The sequence below is a fragment of the Xiphias gladius genome, chromosome 22 (genome assembly GCF_016859285.1).
Source record: "Xiphias gladius isolate SHS-SW01 ecotype Sanya breed wild chromosome 22, ASM1685928v1, whole genome shotgun sequence".
Classification (NCBI taxonomy): Eukaryota; Metazoa; Chordata; class Actinopteri; order Istiophoriformes; family Xiphiidae; genus Xiphias; species Xiphias gladius.
Genome location: NC_053421.1, coordinates 22,948,966 through 22,970,209, shown reverse-complemented (window position 1 = coordinate 22,970,209; position 21,244 = coordinate 22,948,966). Strand labels below are relative to the sequence as shown.

The 21,244-nt window shown below is 41.9% G+C and overlaps 1 protein-coding gene across 1 annotated transcript in view; it reads left to right on the top strand.

Annotated features, from left to right (window-relative positions):
- iglon5 (IgLON family member 5) overlaps positions 1-14,028 on the top strand; it is an 86,421-nt gene extending 72,393 nt beyond the window's left edge. The window contains exons 3-8 of the mRNA XM_040118192.1: positions 2,654-2,886; positions 4,598-4,717; positions 10,865-10,996; positions 11,258-11,378; positions 12,193-12,344; positions 13,925-14,028. Coding sequence (XP_039974126.1) covers positions 2,654-2,886; positions 4,598-4,717; positions 10,865-10,996; positions 11,258-11,378; positions 12,193-12,344; positions 13,925-14,028 — 862 coding nt within the window. The remainder of the gene's footprint in view (positions 1-2,653; positions 2,887-4,597; positions 4,718-10,864; positions 10,997-11,257; positions 11,379-12,192; positions 12,345-13,924) is intronic.
- Positions 14,029-21,244: the final 7,216 nt, after the last annotated feature.

Here is a 21,244-nt window from a genome sequence, read left to right as displayed (position 1 = left end):
AGCAGCCCAAAAAAAATAAATAAATAATAAAAAGAAAAAGAAATCCAAGTCAACATTACTTTCATCAATTTTGAGCCTACAGCTCTTCAGATCTTTGAACAAATTCTTCTTTTAATCCTTTTTTTTACTTGAAAGAAAAGTGGGCCCTCTACTAGAATAAGGTATGTTATTCCGAAGCCAAGTACAGCTCTTGTCAATATTTGTGAACATCAACAAGTCTTTCTCAAAGTTGGAAATCAAAAAAACCAGGATGCTGATCTATAACACCATCAAGCAGTGCAGCCTGAAGCCGTTCTATTGATGCTGTGCAGAAGTCACATCTATAGAATTTATTTGGTTGTTTTCACACATAAAAGTCCAAATTTAATGCACCTTCATGGTAAAAATCTCTGCTCACAATGTCACCTTTTTCTTCCTTTTACAGCTGGGTATCGGAAAAGCTGCACAGTAGTGCTACATTACAAACACCTCTATATAACAATTGTGCCACATTCACTGGTTTACCAGAGCATAGAACAATTTTAGACGTAATCCCCTACAGTTCTTTAAACCAGTAGTTCCCAACTCTTTTGAGTTTCGACCGCTTAAAACAAAACTATGTCTACTTGTGACCCCTTTGCACAACTTGCACGAGTCTACATCTTCTGACCAGCTCAACCCAGGGCTGATTCTTCCTTCTCATTTTTTTTTTTAAATTCAAATACCGTATATAGATTCTTGAAGGTAAAACTAAAAGTAATTCACGAAAACCCCTCACAGAGATTATGTGAAAGTCTGAAAATATAAGCCTGTTTCTTGTTAAGCAAATGTGTTTTTCTGCTTTGCTCTCTTATAAACCATCTCGCACCCTCTCAGATTTGGTGTTTGCGGTGGGTACCAACCCCAATTTGGGAACTACTGCTTTAAACTTGCAGTAATCCATAGAGTACGCCGAGTTAGATTTCACTGCACAGAATTGTCTTTGTAGCTTCCTCAGTAGAGATGTGTTTGCATATTTTGTAATTAGATGTGTGTGTAAGTTTAGTCTGCACTGGACAGCCAACAGCTGACAAACAAAAGACTAAAGAGCTTTATAAATAAACTCCATTTGCATGTAAAATCCCTTTTTGCCCAAGTCGCACAAATACTTGTGTTATGCTTTAGACAATGCTGTTGTGTTGGCTTTGATGCGGGCCATTAAGATGAGGCACATTTGATGCTATTATGGTGCTCTTTTCCTCTGGGCTTGCAGTCCTGTAGCAACATCATCAGTACAGAAGCGATTAATTATAAAAATAGATTAATAGGATGTTTATACACAGATAATGATTTTTTTATGGTGGTATTTCTTATTATATTGCTTCTTTATTTAAGCCCACCAGCCACAGACTGAATATGAGTCAAAAATGTTTTTTTCATCTTTTCCGTTACTTCCTAATCTGTTTGCAGTGGTTTGGCCCATAGGTCATGTGTCAACCTGAACCGTCAGCCCAGTGCCTTGTAGCCTGTTTGTCAAAGACTTCCAAGCTTACCAGTGCTATGATTCTTATGCACAATGGTGTCACTGCCAATGACTTGGCAGGTGATCCAAGATCTAACCCAAAAGTGATATTTATCCAGGTTATATCAATTAAACGTAAGGACTACAGGGGCATGTCCTTCAAACTAGTTGAAGCTAAGGACATCTAGTGGCCAAGACAAGAACTGAACTCACACATTTGGCCAGTGGCTCCTGTTATGAAGCTTGCCACAGCCTTCTGTAGAGGACATTTTTAATTTACTGCTCCTTAATCACCACAGCACTGTTATTTTGCTTTCCCATACCTGTTATTTTCTCCATAAATGTCTCCTTTTATTGTTATTTATTTTAAGTATGAGTCCATAGCCACTTCTGGGCATATGGCCAGTTGACATACAGTATATCAATATTCGGAGTGCATTAAGTTTTCAGGGTTATCTTTTAGTCAGAACAAAGAATAATGGTATGATTGGCTCATATGCAACTGACTGTGCATTCAAGCTGCTGACACTTTTCTCTGACTGATCTCTATTTTTATAATTTGTGCATTTTGGTCCACCTGTGCGGGAAACAGAAATGATGCATAAAATTTTGCTCATTTGTACTGTGTTGCCCAAGAGGTTGCAGACAGATAAAATAAAGAACAAGTGTAGGAAAAATAGGAATAAATGAGTGGAGAGAAATAATGAAGGCGGACTCTTACATACAGAGTACAAGGTTACTTCCAACGGTTTGATGAGTAAGAAGAATTGTGTGAATCATACGCTGTGGCCTTTGCAGTCACTGTATTTCCAAGTAATTGAACAGCTGTGGGGAAAGTTTGGACCAAGGTGTTAGAATGTGCGTGCCACCATTATCAAAACACCAAAAGAGAGATTATTTGTGACGAGAATGGTGTCCCAATTTCTTCAGTTTATACAATCTATTCTAAGATGTTCTGATGCTGTTCTGGTGACTCATGGATACTCAACACTGTACTAAGACACTTCATGTACCTCTCTAAGAACTGCTACCTACTGTAATGAAATATATATATTATATGATATAACAACTAACAATATAACATTTCTCAGCATTGACTCCTTCAATATCAACCCTATCAAAACAATGTTAGAAAGGCCTCTCACCTGTTGATCAACTCCTATCCTGTCACAGATGCCGGATCGACGAGGAGGTGACCCACAAGGCCTGGCTGAATCGCTCCAACATCCTGTTCACGGGTACAGACAAGTGGTCGCTGGACAAGCGTGTGACGCTGGTCAACAGTAACAACAGTGACTTCTCTATCCACATTGACAAGGTGCAAGTAACCGATGAGGGGCCCTACACCTGCACCTTCCAGGCCAATAACAAGCCCCGCATCGCCCATGTCTACCTCATCGTCCAAGGTTGGCAGCTGAGTTGAGATGCAATAGGAATCAGTTATGAGTGAGGTGTTTACTACATCCAGTATAAATCGTGACTCATTTCCCTAATATATCCTGCAGTTTTGATTGCCACTGCGGCTGCAAAAAATATGTGTGCACTCATGGTACTGGATAAAAACATCCCCTAAATGGCTTAATTATGCATTTCATCATTCATCCAAGCATAGTGCTGTCTGTTGGGTGTGATTGAGGTTTGAGATCAGGGGAAGCAATTAAGATTTTCTATAGTTATGTTTCAGTGTTCCTTTTCTGTTCAATCACGCTTAAATGTATGCTTACATTTATGATACACAAGTCTTAGTCGTTAATGTTTATTATGTTTGTGTATTTAAGATCTGTATTTATGGTTACATCGAAATGTAATTACTTGATTACGTCTTGAAAGCTTAGTTGGCCTAAAAGCAAGCTAGTGCAGGTGACAGATGACCAGAAAGTTATTTGCAATTAAAAAAAAAAAAAAAAAATTAAAAAGCCAAGCCCAATCCTGGTTTTTATTTTCATGTAACCTGTCAAGGTTACTTGTCTTTATAAACAGAAAGTTAGGCAGATCAGATGGATGAGGATGTGTGTGGAGGAGATGAGATACGCAAGGGGCTGTCCAACTGCTTGACTAAATAACTGACAGTGCAGGAACACAACTGGGGCTCAGTCATCAAGTCAGCAGCTAAGCGAGTGAGAGTCTGACTGATACTGAGTGACATGATGCATTGGCTCAGGACTGCCCGGAGGATGGATCTCAGACTTTTCCCCCCGCATATGACAGTCTTTATGCGTACTTTGAACAATGCTTTGTGCAGCTTGCTGTTATACATCACCAGCAGGATAAAACTGACAACTTTTAACAGGCTGTATTAGGTATATTTTGCTGGAATGAAAACACAAGGCCTCGCAGCTCACAGGTGGCAGAGACAATGTCATCTGCTTACTAACGGAGTTTTCCCATCGCACTGCAGCCAAACAAACACTCTTGTCTGCGGGGCCCAAAGCTTGGCACAGATGACCATGAATACCTAATTCCAAGTTGCCTGCAATTTCAGCCCTAGCTTGATATCACACAAAATAATTATACCCTCAAGTCAGCGCATCAAGCAGCAGCAGCTTCACCACCACTCTAGTCTGTGCTTTATTGCTGCTAGTATTCAACTCTAGCAAGATAGAGAAAAATAGGATCCTTGGTAGATGTTTCGCATAAAAGCTATCTAAGGGCCAAGCTCATTAAAAACAATGATAATGGGCCATTTAAATTCAAGGGCCATCTTGTTATCAAACTAACTACACGCGTAGTGCTCCAACACTTTGTGAGTTTGGGGCAAAATGGTATTCGGGGTGGTCATTCATTTAAAAAGTAGAGGTAAAAATTTCTGACTACCACTTATACAAATGTCTCTTTTCTTTAAAGATCAAATTACATTAGATGTCAGGATAAGGAGATTTTAATGACCATTTTAGAATTCGGTGCATTTTAAGTAGACGGTCAAGTATATTGTTGCTCAGTTCAGTAAGCACTCAGGCACAGATAATTAATCAGCTTATTGCCTGTCCGTCTAAGGTGCAGGGATTTGCATCACACTTTAAACACCTTAATAGGCTGTAAGGGCATACCTTATCAATAATTTATGAAATAAAAGGGGATTTTGAGGTCAAATTTTAATAGCCCGATCTTGTTTTTCAGTGCCGGCCAGAATCGTCAACATCTCAAAAAACGTGTCAGTGAACGAGGGAGACAATGTAAACCTCTACTGTCTGGCAGTGGGTCGGCCTGAGCCCACTGTCACCTGGAAAGACCAGAAATGTAAGCTATCCCTTCCTGTTTGCTCATCCTCACATCCAGAGATCTCTTGTTCACAGCTTCACCTTTATCTCCCTGTCAATACATTCATCCCTAACCCTGTTCAGTCTTCCTTGGTCTGATTTTTCTTTTCCTTGCAGCCTAAAAGCTTATCAGCATTCAGCCCGTGCCCATGTCTTTATCCCCCATTCCTATGTCATCATTCTTAAACCCAGCTGTTCAGTCTCTGCCCATCTTAAATTCATACTGCCTTATTTTCCCTATGTCCCAGTGTTTTGTCGCAAATAACCACACATTATACGTAATTATCCCCACTGCGCCACCCGTAATCATCAGCATCTGTCTTCATCCACCCTGTCAACCAGCATTACAATGCCAACTGACGCTAACAGCCGCTTTTGGCATTAAATCAGCTATTTGTGTCCTCCATCAGTGTGTGGAATCAGAACTAGTTCAGGGTGGTCAGGATGCACAGCTTGATAGAAGTCAGATCCATTTGATTGGATCAGCACAGCTTTTATTCCCTATCTGCCCACATCTTTGTCACCACTAATGTCCAAAGTCAGGCAAAACGGGCTCTAGAGATTGTACAGTTTCAGGGTTTCTTAGAACTGTAATGGCAGTGCTGTAACATCTGTTTAGCACATAAAGAAAATAACTATGTACTGAATATACCAGTGTGTTTTGACTCTATTTTCCTGAGTGCATTTTTTCTACAGTATTTTTTAGCATTTAAGCTCAGAATGTTGCCGTTGTTTCCACTTCTTTTTTTGAGAAGTGGAACTGCAAGCTCAGGAGCTCCATAACCAATAGGTGAAATATCCACCCTGAACTTTGCTGTGTGCAGTTTGAACATGTGTGTGCCAAAAGATGTTTTAAATATCGTGGATTTAACTCGAATCTGAGGGGGATTATTATTTTAGACTTCTCAGTGTTTTGAAATTCAAATAATTGACTCTTTTTGAGGCCGTTTTTGCATCAGCATCACCAAAGTCATGGTAAAAGCACTTTTTAATCACACAGGCTGAGTTGTAGCTTGACTAAAGCAGCAGCAACCACACAGATCAAATGCGGCAACGAGACAGCCATAATAAATAGGTCAGTGTGAACAACTACTCAAAACGATGTAATTGTACTGTTAGGCCCCTAAATGCACAAGCTACCATACCGTTGTACTTACAGACAGCTTTGGGCTTGCTCAGAGGTCTGTTCCTTCTCCTCTCTCCTCTGTCCCTTGGTTAGCCTGCTGTGCATGCAGCATCCCTCCCTGCACAGTTAGTGTTTGTGAACCTACACAGTACAGTACCTCAGGCATGGACAAGCCCGGTACTGTTCACACACACCCACAGACAGACAAAAATAGAGGAGAAAAGAAGGAGCATACACAAACGCACACCTGCAGAAAACACAGACACACACACACACACACTTACATCATAATGTTTGTACAGTTATGCTCACTTGCAAGCCTACGGCATTTCGCCTCTGTCAGCAGTAATCCTCCCTCTCTAACCAGCACCACCATCTTACACCCCCCAATAACCCCTCAGCTTGCAGAGAAAGAGATATGGGATATGGGCCGCATTGCTATTCTAAGGGAGTCTCTGCAACCAAGCCATCAGTTGCAGGACACCGGGGGGGGGTGGCGGCGGCAAAGAAATAGTAAGAAGCTGCTAGCCATCTGTCCCCATTACTCAGAGACTGCAGGGAGGGGGGATGAGGAGAAGAATGTATGTATGGTTGAGTGGAATACGTGAGTCTGTGCGTGTCATGTGGTGGCTGGGTGGGAGGATCTATTTGCACCACCTCAAAGGTGAGACATTTACCTGTTAAGAATCTTCGACCCCTTTGCAACTTATCTAAAGTGACCAGTGTCCTTACTCGCATACGGACAGTAATGATGCTCTGCACTGTTGTTCGCAGACGCCGCCTCCTTCATCTTCACCAGAGCACAGATGCAATCTGTCGCGCCCATTCCCTTTTACTGACATCCATCAGTTGACCCACTCAGAGACATACAGGCATTGTGTCTCATTCGGTTAAATACACCAGCACATCACAGCCTTATCATTTGACATCCCATCCATTACAGCACACACAGGCTTAACATGAATGGATGCTTGCGGTGATGGCGAGGGAAAGTGATGTGCTTTCACAAACAATAAGTCAGTGATATGATGATATAGGATTTACATATGTTTTACAGGGAGTTTGTGATTGGTTTTGGTGAGACTGGTTAAATGATTTGGCAGTTGTGGTGTAGAGGATAGGATTAAAGTATGGTTTACTCGGACTCGATTCCATGCAAGAAGCTAGCAGTGAGGGGAGGTAAAACAGGAGGAGGGAAAAAAACAAAAACAGGGAAGACTGATGAACAGGCAGGCAGATAGGAAGAGACGCTCAAAAAATGACTGCCATGGCGGCACTATAGCCTTGGCGGAGGACTGGTGTTTGTGGGCTGGTAGACAATATATACTGAGTAAGTTGATGAGGTAAAGGTGTGTCTTGATGTGGGAATCAGGAGCAGGTGTGCAGATGGACTGGGAACTCAGACGACTGGACAGGAGGGAAAGTCTGAAGGCATCCAGTCAACAGGGCCCACTTAGTACATATCTTGGCCACTTTAATAAACACATGTAAGGGGTCCTTATCGAAAATGTTTATGTGCTTATGTTAACTGGTAAGGCTGGCAGCATTCTGTATTTTTGTTATAGTTAACAATACTATGAAAAGAACAACAGGGCGTTTCTGCATATTCCAAACCTCTCTGCAGGTTTTGGGAATGCCAAAAGGAAGGTGTATGTGGGACTGACTCAAAATAAACTACAGTACCCATGTTCAGGCTAATGAAGGAACATGTCACAGTGTAGGTGGAGGTCTGTTGCACAGAGGAATAATCTATATGAGGTTTAAGATACAGAGATGATAGAATCAATGAATTGGTCTTTTCATGGGTTGTTTCTTTTCTACCAAATGAAAATATAGAATAGAATATATAATACAGAATATTGACAAATAGGTATCAGCCTCAAAAATCCAGTTATGGTCAGGCTCTAATAGAAAGAACAGATATGTAAGTGAAAGAGGAATGTGGAATAAACTACACAGCCAGAAAGCTATGGAGTAAATTTGGCCTTCCTGTTTTAAATTTTGCTGTAGTTTCATTTAGCTCAACTAACACACATTTCAGCCCCTTACTCTTCCAAATGAAAGGTTTTACCGTTTGTCAGCCTGTCCAGCCGTCTGTGTTTTGACCCGAGATCAGACCGCTCCGACTTTAAGGTAGTTTTTGAATTGGAAATGGATTAGAGGAGCCGAGAAAACGAGTGCCCTGATGATCTAGTCAGGCTAGAAGAGCTGCCAGGGAAGTAGAGCACGGTTTCACTGTAGGACAAGCCAGGACCCCCCCCCCCCCGAAAATTCACACACGCTCCTCTCTTCTCAGGTACAATCCATCTATCTCTGGTGGTCAGGAGTCAGACTCCCTTAAAAGCCGTAAGTGATTGATGGAGCTGTATTTTACAGACCATTGTAGGAGTGCCAGGGGCCAGCCCCAGTCAGATATGATCTCCCACCAAAGCGGAGAGAAGTGTGCGATTCAGGTCCAGAGATCTCAGGGGATGGAGAGGGAGCGACAGAAAGGGTGAGAGAGAGACCTGTTTTGCACTGTCATATTACATCACACATACAGTAGGTGCTGGGAATGAAAAGTTCATGAAAGAATCAATTACATCAAATATCAACCTCGACATCTCTCACTGTTTCCTTCTTTTTCCTCTATCTTTATATCTGTGTATCTCAGTCTCTTGCTCGGTTTCTCTTGCAAATTATCACTTCCTCTGTGTCTGTAATGCACTTTGCAGTGCTCGATTGCTCTCATTTTTTACTTTCTTTGTCCTTTTTATTTCCTGGAAGTCAGCTGCAGCAGTCGCCTGTAATTTCTCCGGTGTTAGTTGTCTGATTCTACCCCCCACCCACCCCACCACCACCCCTCACCCACCCCACCACCACTACCCCTTTCCCCTCTATGCCACCACAGCTTCATCTCACTGGCAAAGCTGGGTGCTCTGCCTGCTTGACAGAGATGTCACAAGAGAGCTATATTTATTAGTCTAATAGAATGCGTGAACAACATTGCACCCACCCCTCCCCATCACCCGGGGCTCGCCCGTACTCGCTCGGGTGGCACAAGCAGCCGTCACTGCGGTTGTCGCTCGCTGCTCAGCCTCTGCCGCAGCAGCTGCAAATAATCGTCTCCAGCTCAGTAGCCGCACTAATAATCCTCCAGTATAATCTTCAATTAGAACCACCGCGCTAATCTCTGACAGGAATAATCGTGGTGTTTAGCGTCTTTTGTGTGTGTGTGTGTGCGTGTGTGTGTTTGCGTCGGTGTTGCTCACAAATGTGCTTAGGAGCCGTTTGTGCGTTTGTGAGGGAAAGTAAAGGTCCACTGATTGACAGTGGTTGTGTGTATGTGTGTGTGTGTGTGTGTGTTTGGGCGCCTTTGAGAGGGAAAAGTGAGCAGCAATTTAAGAGCTGGATTTCCTTGTTAGTGGTGAGATTATATATTATGTCGTGTTCCACAGTCTGACTTCTTTAATGGGGTAAAGGGGTGGGAGAAAAAAAAGGCCTAATGGTTTTGGAGGCTGTGAGACATCTGGCTGCTAAGACTTGCAGGAAAGAAGGGGTGGACTCTCACTCTCACTCTCTTTCTGTTTCTGTTTTTGCTCCCTTACTCTCTCTGCCACCGTCAATCCAATAACAGCAACGACATCCATTCCCTCACATGAAGGAGCAGTAACTTGTAGCTCGTCCGTTCGACTCCCGCCTCTGAAGAGATGCTTCGGCTGTTTGTTGCCCGAGGAGAAAGAGTGGAAGTGCGAGACTGACTAATTCGGTTTTGGAGGCACCTGGGAGTTTGTCAACATCAAATAACAGCCAAATATTCTTCTCACTAGCTAATGTGGTGAACAAGCCGTCACCCCCTGGTGTATCCACTGTTTGGAAGCAAAGCTTGCAATTTCCCACAACACTACAAAGTAATGGTGTCACTGCTGCTAAATCATGTGTATTTACTTTGCGTCCATACAAAACTGAGAAAAATGAGAAAAATATGACTTAAATGTATCAGTCTTTATTGATAACCGATTTTTTATTTAGGCTTGGCAATAATTCAGCAGCATCATATATGTCTTTGGTGTAAATTGTATTCTTATTAATTTTGGGTTGTTGTTTTCTGGTGTCCAAATGAATGATTCCAAGCAGCAAATTTTAATTCACTTTCAGTTTGTTTGTTTTTTTGATATAATGCATTGCCATTGCACCAATTTTGTTGCATTAAACGTCGATTTGCATATTTCGTACGTAATCTTGCATTGTGATCAAGTTTGTTCAGTAGTTTTATGAATATCATGATATTGATTTCCACCATATCACCCAGCCCTATATGTCAGCACCAGAGGCATTTTCCAAAATACCATCTAAATATGCATTATAGGCTTTCATCTGATGAGTAACCTTCCATTTGAGGCAAGGGTATATGAACAGGGTAAAAAATTAACTAATAGATATCACCATGAAACTTCCCCAGTTGATGACTGGTATTAAGACAATTATTTTAAGTTTTCTGAAATTGTATGTTTAAATATGCAAGTGAGATGTTATCTAATCAAATAAAATTCATGTTTCATTTTGTTGATATATTAGAGCCAAAGGTCTTTACAACATCCATAAAAATATCAATTTGTCCATGTTTAAAGAATAAAATGTTATATAAATCAGCCTATGAATGATATATGAATGAACCCTTCTGAAAAAATCTTCAGAATATATATAAGAATAAAATTGGAAAGTTTGGTGTATATAAATACTACTGAAGTGGAGATTTCTGGCCCAGTGTAGGAGAAAAAATCTTTCTGAGAAAACAGCTTTTGAAGATATGTAAGGTACTTGAAATCCACAGATGCAAATAGACAAAGTGAAGTAAAATAAACACCTAAATGTGTATTCTGGACATCTTTCCACTAGTCTGAAAGAAGACATGTTATGGAAGCAAAATAGCCCCAAAATCTCAAAATCAACCAGTGCATGAAAAAGTAGTGTTTCGCCTTGATAAACATTCACCTTTGACATCTTATCTTACGTCGATAGATGGGTTGGTGAGTGAGGGGGAGTTTCTCGACATCACAGAGATCAAAAGGCAGCAGGCCGAGGACTACGAATGCATCACCAACAATGGAGTGGCTCCGCCCGATCAGCGCAAGGTCAAGGTCACGGTCAACTGTAAGTATCTCTCTCTGCACCACACAACAGCCTAGTGGTGATAATCCAATTCGCTCCAAGGAAAATGATGAATCAATGGTATATGTAAAAACTGTAGAGGCATTATTATGTATGAATTCATAAATCTTAATTCTGTTCTCTCCGGGGGTTTTTCAACTTTGCTGGCCACCCCGGGCTGACCTGACTCGACTTCCCAGTGAAGACAGATTTATACTAATTGCTGAATCCCCTCCTTCTGTTTGTCCATCCTTTCCCTGCCAGACCCTCCCATGATCACAGACATGAAGAACATGCCAGCCCACTTGGGTAAGACAGCCATCTTGCGCTGTGAAGCCATGGCGGTCCCACCGGCCTCCTTCGAGTGGTACAGAGATGACCACAGGTCAGACCAACAATGAGTTCGGGGCTAATTTGTTTGGTACTTAGGGCACGTCCACACAAAGCCAGCTGAACCTAAAAAGGCATGTTTTTCTCTCCAGGGCCCTTGGTCCACACTAAGCATATGTTTTTACTCCTAAAATTGAGCGTATTGAAAAATGCTCTACTGTTGACATGAAAAACTGAGCTTTTTAAAGCCAAAATAACTTCCCCTCCGATCCACTATGTGTGCACTAATTTTAAATATCAACATGTCTGTTCACACAATACAGGTGTCGTCGTTAACCTGTAATAAACTGCTGTGGACGTACCGCCCCTTTGCCTAAACACTGACATTAGTGTAGGTCTGAGATAATCGTGTATGTTTTGGCCATCTCTGGAGAAATAATAGTTTGTCGGAAACCTATTTTCTCTCTATTACCTTCACATAAACTATCCTCACAAGTTTGTAAAAGGTCCCAGAGAGCTTAGAAGAGTCAGGGTGATTTGACATCAAGCAAGACACAAAAGTACTTAGACAAGCCTTTGCCAGCCACAGAGGGCTGTTAATAGAGTATAATGGGCCCCAGCAGGAGGTCTCTGTTATTTATGGTCTGTTAGATTTCACTATTAGTACAAGGTGAGACACAGCCAGTGTGTGAAGGGGGACTGTGTTGCATGGTTGTCTCTGGAGAGACGGAGAAAAAAGCCTCTATGAGAGCTGAGTCACTAGGTGTGATGTTAAGTTGTGTTAACTCTCTTTTACTGTCACACTCTTTTTCTCTTTTTTCGTCCTGCCTCCTCCCTCCACTTTTGCTTCCCCACCTCTAACCACCCAGGCCGGTGGAGAGTGACAACACCCTGAGGATCAAAAACGAGAAGACGCGCTCACTGTTGCTGTTCACCAATGTGACAGAGAAACACTTTGGCAACTACACCTGCTTTGCCTCAAACCGTCTGGGTGCTTCCAACGCAAGCATGCTGCTGTTTCGTAAGTGATCAGACAGGACTACACCGGGTGTATACACACAATGACAGTGTACACATGTATGTAAACCCAAGCTTTGACAAATACATAAGTACGCTCAATTTTATCGCGAGTGACTATCAATCAACGTGCAAGAGTCTGAACAGACGAGACACACTACCGCAGAACGATATGTGTGCAATGACACACTGTTTTTCCCTCTTCGCCCCATCTCATTCTTGCTCTGCACACAGCACAGCATTTTCTCAGCACTCTCCTCCCTCCTTCACCCCATTTTCGTTATTCTCCGCCCCATTAAAGCTTTGCTTGCCTGTATCACCGTCTCTCTCTCTCTCTCTCTCTCTCTCTCTCTCTCTCTCTCTCATTCATCCATGCTCTCACCCTCCATCTAGCATCCATACACATTCCTGCACACACCCAGAGTGTCTCTCTGCTCTGTCCCGTTACCCATGAAGTTGTCATTTCTCTCCGAGCCCAATTCACATTAACCGTCCCCGATGAGCGATTCCCTACCCTTCCATTTCCCGGCAACTCCCCCACCCCTTTTAGTGCATTCGGCATTACCATCTTAAGTGAGTCCTTCATCTATCCCCTTTCTTCTTTCATTTCTTTACCCATTATCTCGGCCAGTCTCCCTTCAATGACTCACTCTCCTGTCAGACCCATACATCTTCCTGCTCTCTTTTTCCACCAGCGCTGCCACTTCTGTCAGCCTATCTCTCCATCATCTGTCCTTCTGCCTCCTCTTTCCTTCCTAATCTACTCCTGCCATCGTTTGAACACAACAAACCCCTCTCCGTTCCGGACCAGCCACAGAAAACATTGTCATTGCCTCCCCGACTTTGTTTCCCTGCTTTTGTACCTCTTTGTTCACCATTTTAAAGGTGCCTCGTGTGGCTTTTTAGCATCAACAACCCACTATCACATCAAAAATTGGCACATTATTTTAATTACCTTCAACCAGTATGCCCATTACTGAGACCATTGGCAGCCCGCACTGGCTTTCACTTTACACTGTTCACTGTACACTTGTCCTTTCAATCGTGATGTATTTTTGTTTCCTGAATACAGTGTTCTTGATTGTATATTGATTAATATTGAATAAGATAATATTGACTTTTGTTTTGCTTTCTTCGGGTATCACTATAGCACTTAATGGCTTTGTAATTTAAGATTAACTGTATATGACATACACTGCCTATGATATTTTGCCCATTTTAAGTACATAAAGGTCTTAAATGGGATCCAAATGCAACGACATTTTCATCATATTAAAAAGAAATGTGGATATTCAAAGTCCCTCCAAAAAGCAACGCCTTATAAAACCATTTTAAATGGTGGGATGAGTGTAAACCTGTTGGGTTATAGGAAATGTAGTTCTAATGTGGAGACACGCTATATAATTTGTGTAAGAAAAATTGATGCAGGTTATCGTAGTTAATTTGGTTAATTAATTATAATATGTTTAAAAACCCAAACTGGGAACCCTTATATCTGGCAGTGTTGGTAGCTTTCTGTGTGTGTTTTAACTAAACTTTTTCCCCTCCCTCCTCTCTGGTTTTGTTCCCTCTATCTTCCTCCAGGACCGGGGGCCATACAGGGGCGAGGGACCGGTTTACATGCAGGGATGAGTGTCGGCGTGTGTGTTTGGGTTTCTCTCTCTGCTCTTCTTCTGCTGAAGGTGTAAAGATCGAGCTCCATCTGGAATTGTCCCTGATAGTCCCTGAAAGCCGCCCCTCTCCCTCCCTCCCTCCGTCCCTCCCCCTCTACGGAGGGAAGAAGGAAATGAAATTCTTTAATTACGAACCCATCACTGTGAACAAAAAGAATATGCATTATTCCAGGAGCCACTGAGTCATTGCATCAAACACACAACCACATCACCCCCCCCCCCCACACACACACACACACACACCCCTCCCCCACCCACCCACCCACCCAACCATCCCCACCCCCAAAACCCCAGCACCCTCAATTCAATTTTGAGGTCAACTCATTGTCATTATCTCTTCCTCTCTTTCTCTCTCACACTTCCTCTCTTTCTCGTCCCACACACACAGTCTGTCTCGCTCTTTGTCTCCCAGAATGCCTTGCAGATTTGTCTGACATGGTACTTCCCTCCTCACCTTGTTATCCCATCGTTATTACCACTGGGCTGATGTTGATAGGGAGTGTATATTAATGATTATTGTGTCGGTCATCTATGACAAAATAGATAATCTAACAACTGGACGATCATTTATGTAATATACTACATAGACTAATGACTGACCTACAATGTTTGCCTTATGGAAATTATACATAAAATCACAATATAATGGTGGATATTTATGGAAACGATAATGTGGTCATGTGACCTTTTGAAAAATGTCCAACTGGTGGCCATGTGAATTGTCACCCTTTGATCACACGTACACCTACACATACACATGTCTGGCTTTTTGATTTTAACTGTGTAGCAGTGAAGCTGCTATGAATGATGTCAAAATCTATAAAAAAAATAATAAAAAGGGTGGGTGGTGACGTCGACAGTCTTAACTACCCCTTTATGTAATTTGGGGGGTTTATACCACGGTTTCGCATGTAGACCCCCTCACTACCCAAACCTTTTTAGCCACCCCTGCCCCTCTGTTTAATGTGCTCTGTCTAGACCTTCGCATTGCTATGGTGTTCTCCGCTTCGTGTGCCCCTTCCTCCCCAGTGTAAATATAAGGTATGCAGTGCAGAGGCCCTGCCGGTGACCTCAAGTTGCCTGGCACCGAACAACATCTCCCTTCAGCCTCGACTACACTCCAGACTTCTGAAGCAGCAAGAGACTGTCCCGTGACAACGATATCTTCTGTTTCAAAACTGCAGCTCCATCTTCTGTGTCGCTTGTTGATAGCATGTACCGGTTAGAGATGTTGCTATTGTGAGTCCTACACGCCCTCCCTCCCTCCCTCCCCTCCCCTCCCCTCCCTCCCCGCACTGTCTGTTTTACCCTGCAAGGTTACCTGCTTTTACTTTTTTGGTGTTAATAATACTACCGATGATGATGTTAATAAGTATTTGAATAACTATGAATAGTAATTCCATGTCAGAAAAAAAAAAAATGAACAAAATCTGATGGTAATGAGCCGTGCGTGGGAAAAATAATTTTTGTACTTTACTCTTAGAAGTCACACACATTGAACAACTACGATGAAAAAACAAACAAAAAAAAAGATGTAAAGTTTTCGAAGTGATGTGCTCTATTTTGCCATGACAAGCTTTTTAAAAACACATTTGAAACAGTCTGAAGGATTATTTCATCCAAATCCAGAAGCGGTGAATGATGATGTAATTTATAATTTGTAACAGTTTATGTATTGGACTTTCTTTGCCATGCTGTTAACTGCATCACACACACATTTACAGCATATTTGTCCACGCATCATAGTGTGTCTCTCTGACCAGCCAGATAAATGATTTGGATCCTTTGTCAGTCTCTGGTCGAGGCTGTAAGTCAGTTCTTGTTCAGCCAGACCACAGGGAGATAAAGATGTAATTAGCCATTACCTGTGGCTGGCTAAGTGAAGGAGCCCGAGCTCCACCTGTCCCTCCTGCCAGCCAGTGATGGCCCCCATAAATCAAGCTCAATCCTGCCACTGACAGGAATCCTCTTCAAGGACAACCTCGCCTTGGTGCACCAGTACTCCCTCCAGTGTGTACCTGTGACATGCAGGCATGGGCACTACAAAACCCCCATGGCACAATTATCGAGCCACTTCCCTCATACAGCACAAACAGTGGGAGGTAAGCCCTTATTTCAAAGCGACAGCTCTCGTTTCGCCGCTGAAACACTGTTCCACTCACATGCAGCGACTATATGCAAATTTGCCATAACGAGCCTGCACGGAGAGATGAGTTTACCCCGGCCGAACCCTGACTACAGCGACCTTAAAGGGGAATTACTCAGTATTGAATCAGTTGTCTGATTGTGTTTTGTTTGATTTTGTTTGAAACCAGCAATAACCCCTAACTCTACTGTGCAAGAGGTATCAGATATGGTTAAAGCTGTGGTGTAATATCTGAAAAATTGCCATTAACACGGTATATAAAATAAGTCTGTTGTTGTACTCTTACTGTGTACAGTACTCTGAAATGATTGTGAAGCTCTGTTTAAATGGCCCTTAATTTAAAACACTACATGTTGTACTCAAGTAGTCTTGCCCTCTGCGTAGTAGTCAAGTTGTCTGTGTGACTGACCACACACTGTTTGTGCATGCATGTTGTTGCTCCAAAAATAATGATGGATTCCATGTCAAGCACAAGGGTAGGCCATTCGGTCAGTGCTTCTTTTTTCCATCTCAATCACCTTTTCATCCCCTCACAATCTCTGTCTTTCATGCTGTTTGTTTTTTTTTTCCCCTGTTTATCGCTCATATACTTGTCCATGTCAGCATCCCACTGGGTTTGTCAGTGGCATATAACATCTGTATGTACATAAACTGTCCTCGATGAAGAAAAAGAACAAAAAACAGAAGAAAAGATCAAAAAAAAACATGGACAAAAAAAATAACATATTGTCATGTTTCTCAATGTGGGTTTGAAAAAAAAGCACGTTAGTGTTCGTGTATGGGTGGATTTTGAAAAAAAAAAAAAAAAAGAAAAAACAAGCAAACATTGTATGTTGTGTTCAGGTTTATGGGTAAAGGGTCCAGATGGAGGGGAGGACAATAAGATTCAAAATCGTAGTGGTGATAAACAGAATGTGGGCATTTATAAAAACAAGCAGCGAAAGAACAAGTTTTCATGAGTCATGACGTATGTAAATGAGTCACCCTTCTGGTGTGAGAGAGGAGGACTGGAGAGGGTGTGGGCAAGAAGGCAGCAGATCCCCAGGGCTCACGGCTTGAGGGTAGATAAGGATGCTTTCGAGAGAGCACCCGCTCCGCCGGGCCTATGGGAGGATACCCTGACAATGCAAATCCAAAAGCTGAGAGCCAGAGGGAGATGGGATGACACTAACCAGACAGTGAATTTTCCATTTAGGGGAAGAAGACAGGCAGACACTCATATTACATTTCCAAACTTGAGCACTGTGGTCTTTCCCAGGGGAAGGAGTACCACACACTATTTATGGTTGCACAATGTAATATGAATAGCATTAACATAGCCTTGATCACAAACACAGTCTGGCCTACTTCAAGTGTATAAATAACACCCCAATTGGGGTACAGTGAGTTTACACTGATAAACAAGGCGTTTGCTCGGCCCCTAATTACATTCGGCTCACCCTGATGAGAAAGTGTTGATTGGCTCCTGCAGCTTAAGGTTATGGTGATCTGTTTACAGACTCTCTTTTAATAAGGTGCCATGAAACTGTTGTGTAGAACTCACAAAAGTAGCACGTATTGCCAGTTTACAGTAAATAGCATTGTATTGCACTTTATAGCTGTAGTGTTTTTTTTAGGTTTTTGCTTATGGTAAGATTTGATTAATGGGTTTACACATGTGACAGCTAGAGAAGGAGGTGAATTTATACAGTTGTAAATGAATGGCAGTCTTTGCTTGTTTGTTTTGTTAAGATCTGTAGTGCTGTGAAATGAATTTTAGGAACAGGGAGTGTAAAATACTTTGAAATACATTTAACAGATTCAGAACACTGTGCCTTTGCTGAGAAGAGTCAGGTAAGGACAGATACAGCGCGTCGTTCCTGAACTGATGCAATGAAATAAAAATAATTACGGTACTCTAAAGTCAAGACTTTAGAATAGAAAAATGAAGTGTGAACATGGAGAAGGTCTGAATGTACCCCTTATTTCATTTTGTACGTGGCAGCAAGCTCAAGCTCTTGCCTCTCCTACAACACCCTCGCTGCGTACAACAGATCCCAGACACACCTTCAATACAGAGTGCAGTGGTTAATCAATACATTTGACTGAATGGCTTTGGAATAGAGCAATTTCTCCCCGGCCTGCCTTACCAGGTCCCTAGAAGCTGAATTGATCCAGTGTCTATAGACCAGCCTTAGAACAGAGAGCATAATTCATCATGCCTGATACAAGACACCCCTAATTGCACATCGATTTTAAACCCTTCTCTGAAACTATTTGGGTATTCTGTAAAGTCAGCTCAGTAAACTGTGTGGTCAGAGCTATGGTCCCGATCTGGAGAATGAAGAATTAATCATTTGTTTTTTCTTTTCAAGTCAATCCAGGCTGGTATTTGTTGTTTGTTTCCCTACATAATTCAGTGTTAACCGACATGCTCCCTGGGCTCTTACGCTGTATGTGCAATTAGGTTGGTGCTATAGAGTTACTCTATATTTCATTTGCAATGACAGAGATGTAATTTGAATGTTTTGTGCATTTTGTATGTTGTGTGTGTGTATATGTGTATGTGTGTGATATATATGTTATTATAATATAAATACACAAATAATGTGTTAGCACACATACACATGTAGGAAAAAAAAAATAAAAAAAAAAAAAATAACAATAAAATATTGCCAACATTAATAGGCAGCAGCAGATTCCGAAAGGGATAATATGAGAGTGACTATTATTATTTAATGATTATCATTTATCTAAATCCCCCCCCCCACCCTCCCAGCAAAGCAAGCATGCCTAATTATATATTATTAATTATCCATTATCCATTTAACCATCTATCTACTCATTCATTCAGTTCTCATGGGCAAAGTCAATGTTGCAAGTCTATTAAGGCCCAGTACTTTTCCATTACCAAAGCTAATGAGTACATTAGTGTACAGCAAGCTAGAGAGGATTGTGACGTGGAAAGGCTCCATGAAAGTGAGCACTACACTTCAGTAGTACACTTCAGGTGTTGGAAACGACGTCAGATTTGTTCAATAAAGAGTCACGTTATATTTGCAAAAAATAATTCAATAATATTAGAAATTGCCAACATTGCCAGATAGATAGACAGATAGATAGATAGATAGATGCATAGACAGATAGATAGACAGATAGCCAGATAGATAGATAGATAGATAGATAGATAGATAGATAGATAGATAGATAGATAGATAGATAAGTAGATAGATAGTCAATTTTATTGTTGTCTTTTGTATTAGTAATTAGATGAAAATAGTTCAATAGATTCCTTATGCATATCGTTCAGTTCAGGTGTTCTGGATATATTTAAAACCTCAGCTTGAAGCAAAGATGTTGGGCGACAGAGCCACCAGCCTCGCCCTCGTCCCCACTGCGACCACAGATGGCGTCTTGTCAATCACTCACCTCTCTAAGAACAGGAGCATCTGGCTAATTAACAGTGTGCTGTACTTAACCAGTTGAGCAACGGCAACGTTCGCACGGGCCATGCGCCACAATGGAGGCATCGCGCCCACCATGTCTCCCCTAGTCATTAAGTCGCCCACCTCACATCTCCAACATAGAAAGAGTCCTATTACTTGGCCTCGTTGAATCACCAGCCCACGCCTGGCATTTTCCTTGTCAATCAACCAAGGGGTAAATATTGGTTGTGGTGCTGAGCACTGACAGGGGAAACTTGGATTTCTTTCAGAAGTGACAGCACCAACTGGTGTTTTTGTGCTGTTTTATATTGCAGTTACGAGATGGTAAGGATGCCGGGCTGCGGTGAAGTCACCAATGCGGAATGTCTCATTACTGTGTGAGGTGCGCTGGAGGCCGGGATACATGACAGGATGTATGATCGGGGCTCCTCATGTGCTGTGTGCCTCAAGAGGGCAATAACAATGAACAGACTGCAAGGAACCTTCAGTGCAGAGTAATGGAAAATGTCTAATTTGGAAACTAATAACAAATTTTACCAGAAGAGAACCCACCGTGTATAATTGAGGGATTGAGTTGGCTTAGGTTAGTGTTGAATATGGAACCCATCTCTCTCTCTCTCTCTCTCTCTCTCTCGCCCCTTCGTTTCTACTCACTCTCTCTCTCTACACAAACAAATAGACACACACACACACACACACACACACACACACACACACACACACACACACACACAACCCACATTTAGTTTCCTTCATTCTTCCTGTCCTCCATTTCTGTTTGTGTGGAGATGACCTGTAAAGAAGTTCTCCCCTCCCAACCCTTAGTACTCCAGGTTTGCCCACTCTGCCATCGCTGATATAAACGGTGTGCTTGTATGTGTGTGAGTGTGTGTGTGTGTGTGTGTATGAGTTAGTGTACCAGTGCATCTATGTGCAAGTATGTATCGAGCTCCGCAAAGATCACGAGTAATTCAAGGAGCTTCTCATGCGAGCAATTTAGTGGTATGTTTGCATCTGTATTGTCTGATCTGCACAGGGCAGGCATGTTTGGTTTTTTCATAACACAGACCTGGAATTACAGGCGTTTGTTTCATTTGTCAAGATCTCATCAATGTGAAAACACAAGACAGAAAAAAAAAACAATGAAAGGAACAAAACATTTGTCTTCCACACTGACAGATGTTCAGTGTTGTGAAGCGATGATTGTACTTCTTTTTTATTTGTTTTACTTGCTACTTGTCTTCTTTGACTTTTTTTTTTTTTCGGAGTGTGTCTCCTTTTTTTTTTTCAAAATCCATCTAGTGGAGTTTAAAATGATATCAAATGGAGGGAGACAAAAAAATAAAAATCAGTTTTGTTTTTAACAGAACTCACCTTGTGTGCTTTGTTGCTGGAAGTGGGACTCGCTGTTGGCCCCTGTGGTTAGAAAGCAGGTGAGGTCAGGCGAGTTGCTTCAGCTTGCTTTTTCCATCTGCTGAGTAAAAAGTCTCTGCTTTTGTTGTGTAGGCAGGTTTGTCTCACAGTTGTTTTTTCTCTATTAAAATGTCTGAATGTTTGGTTTGATGAGACACTGTCAGAATAAATTTCTTATATCAAATTACAAATGACATCAATGTTAATAGTGGGTGATAAATTCATAATAGAATTGCTCTGTAGTCAT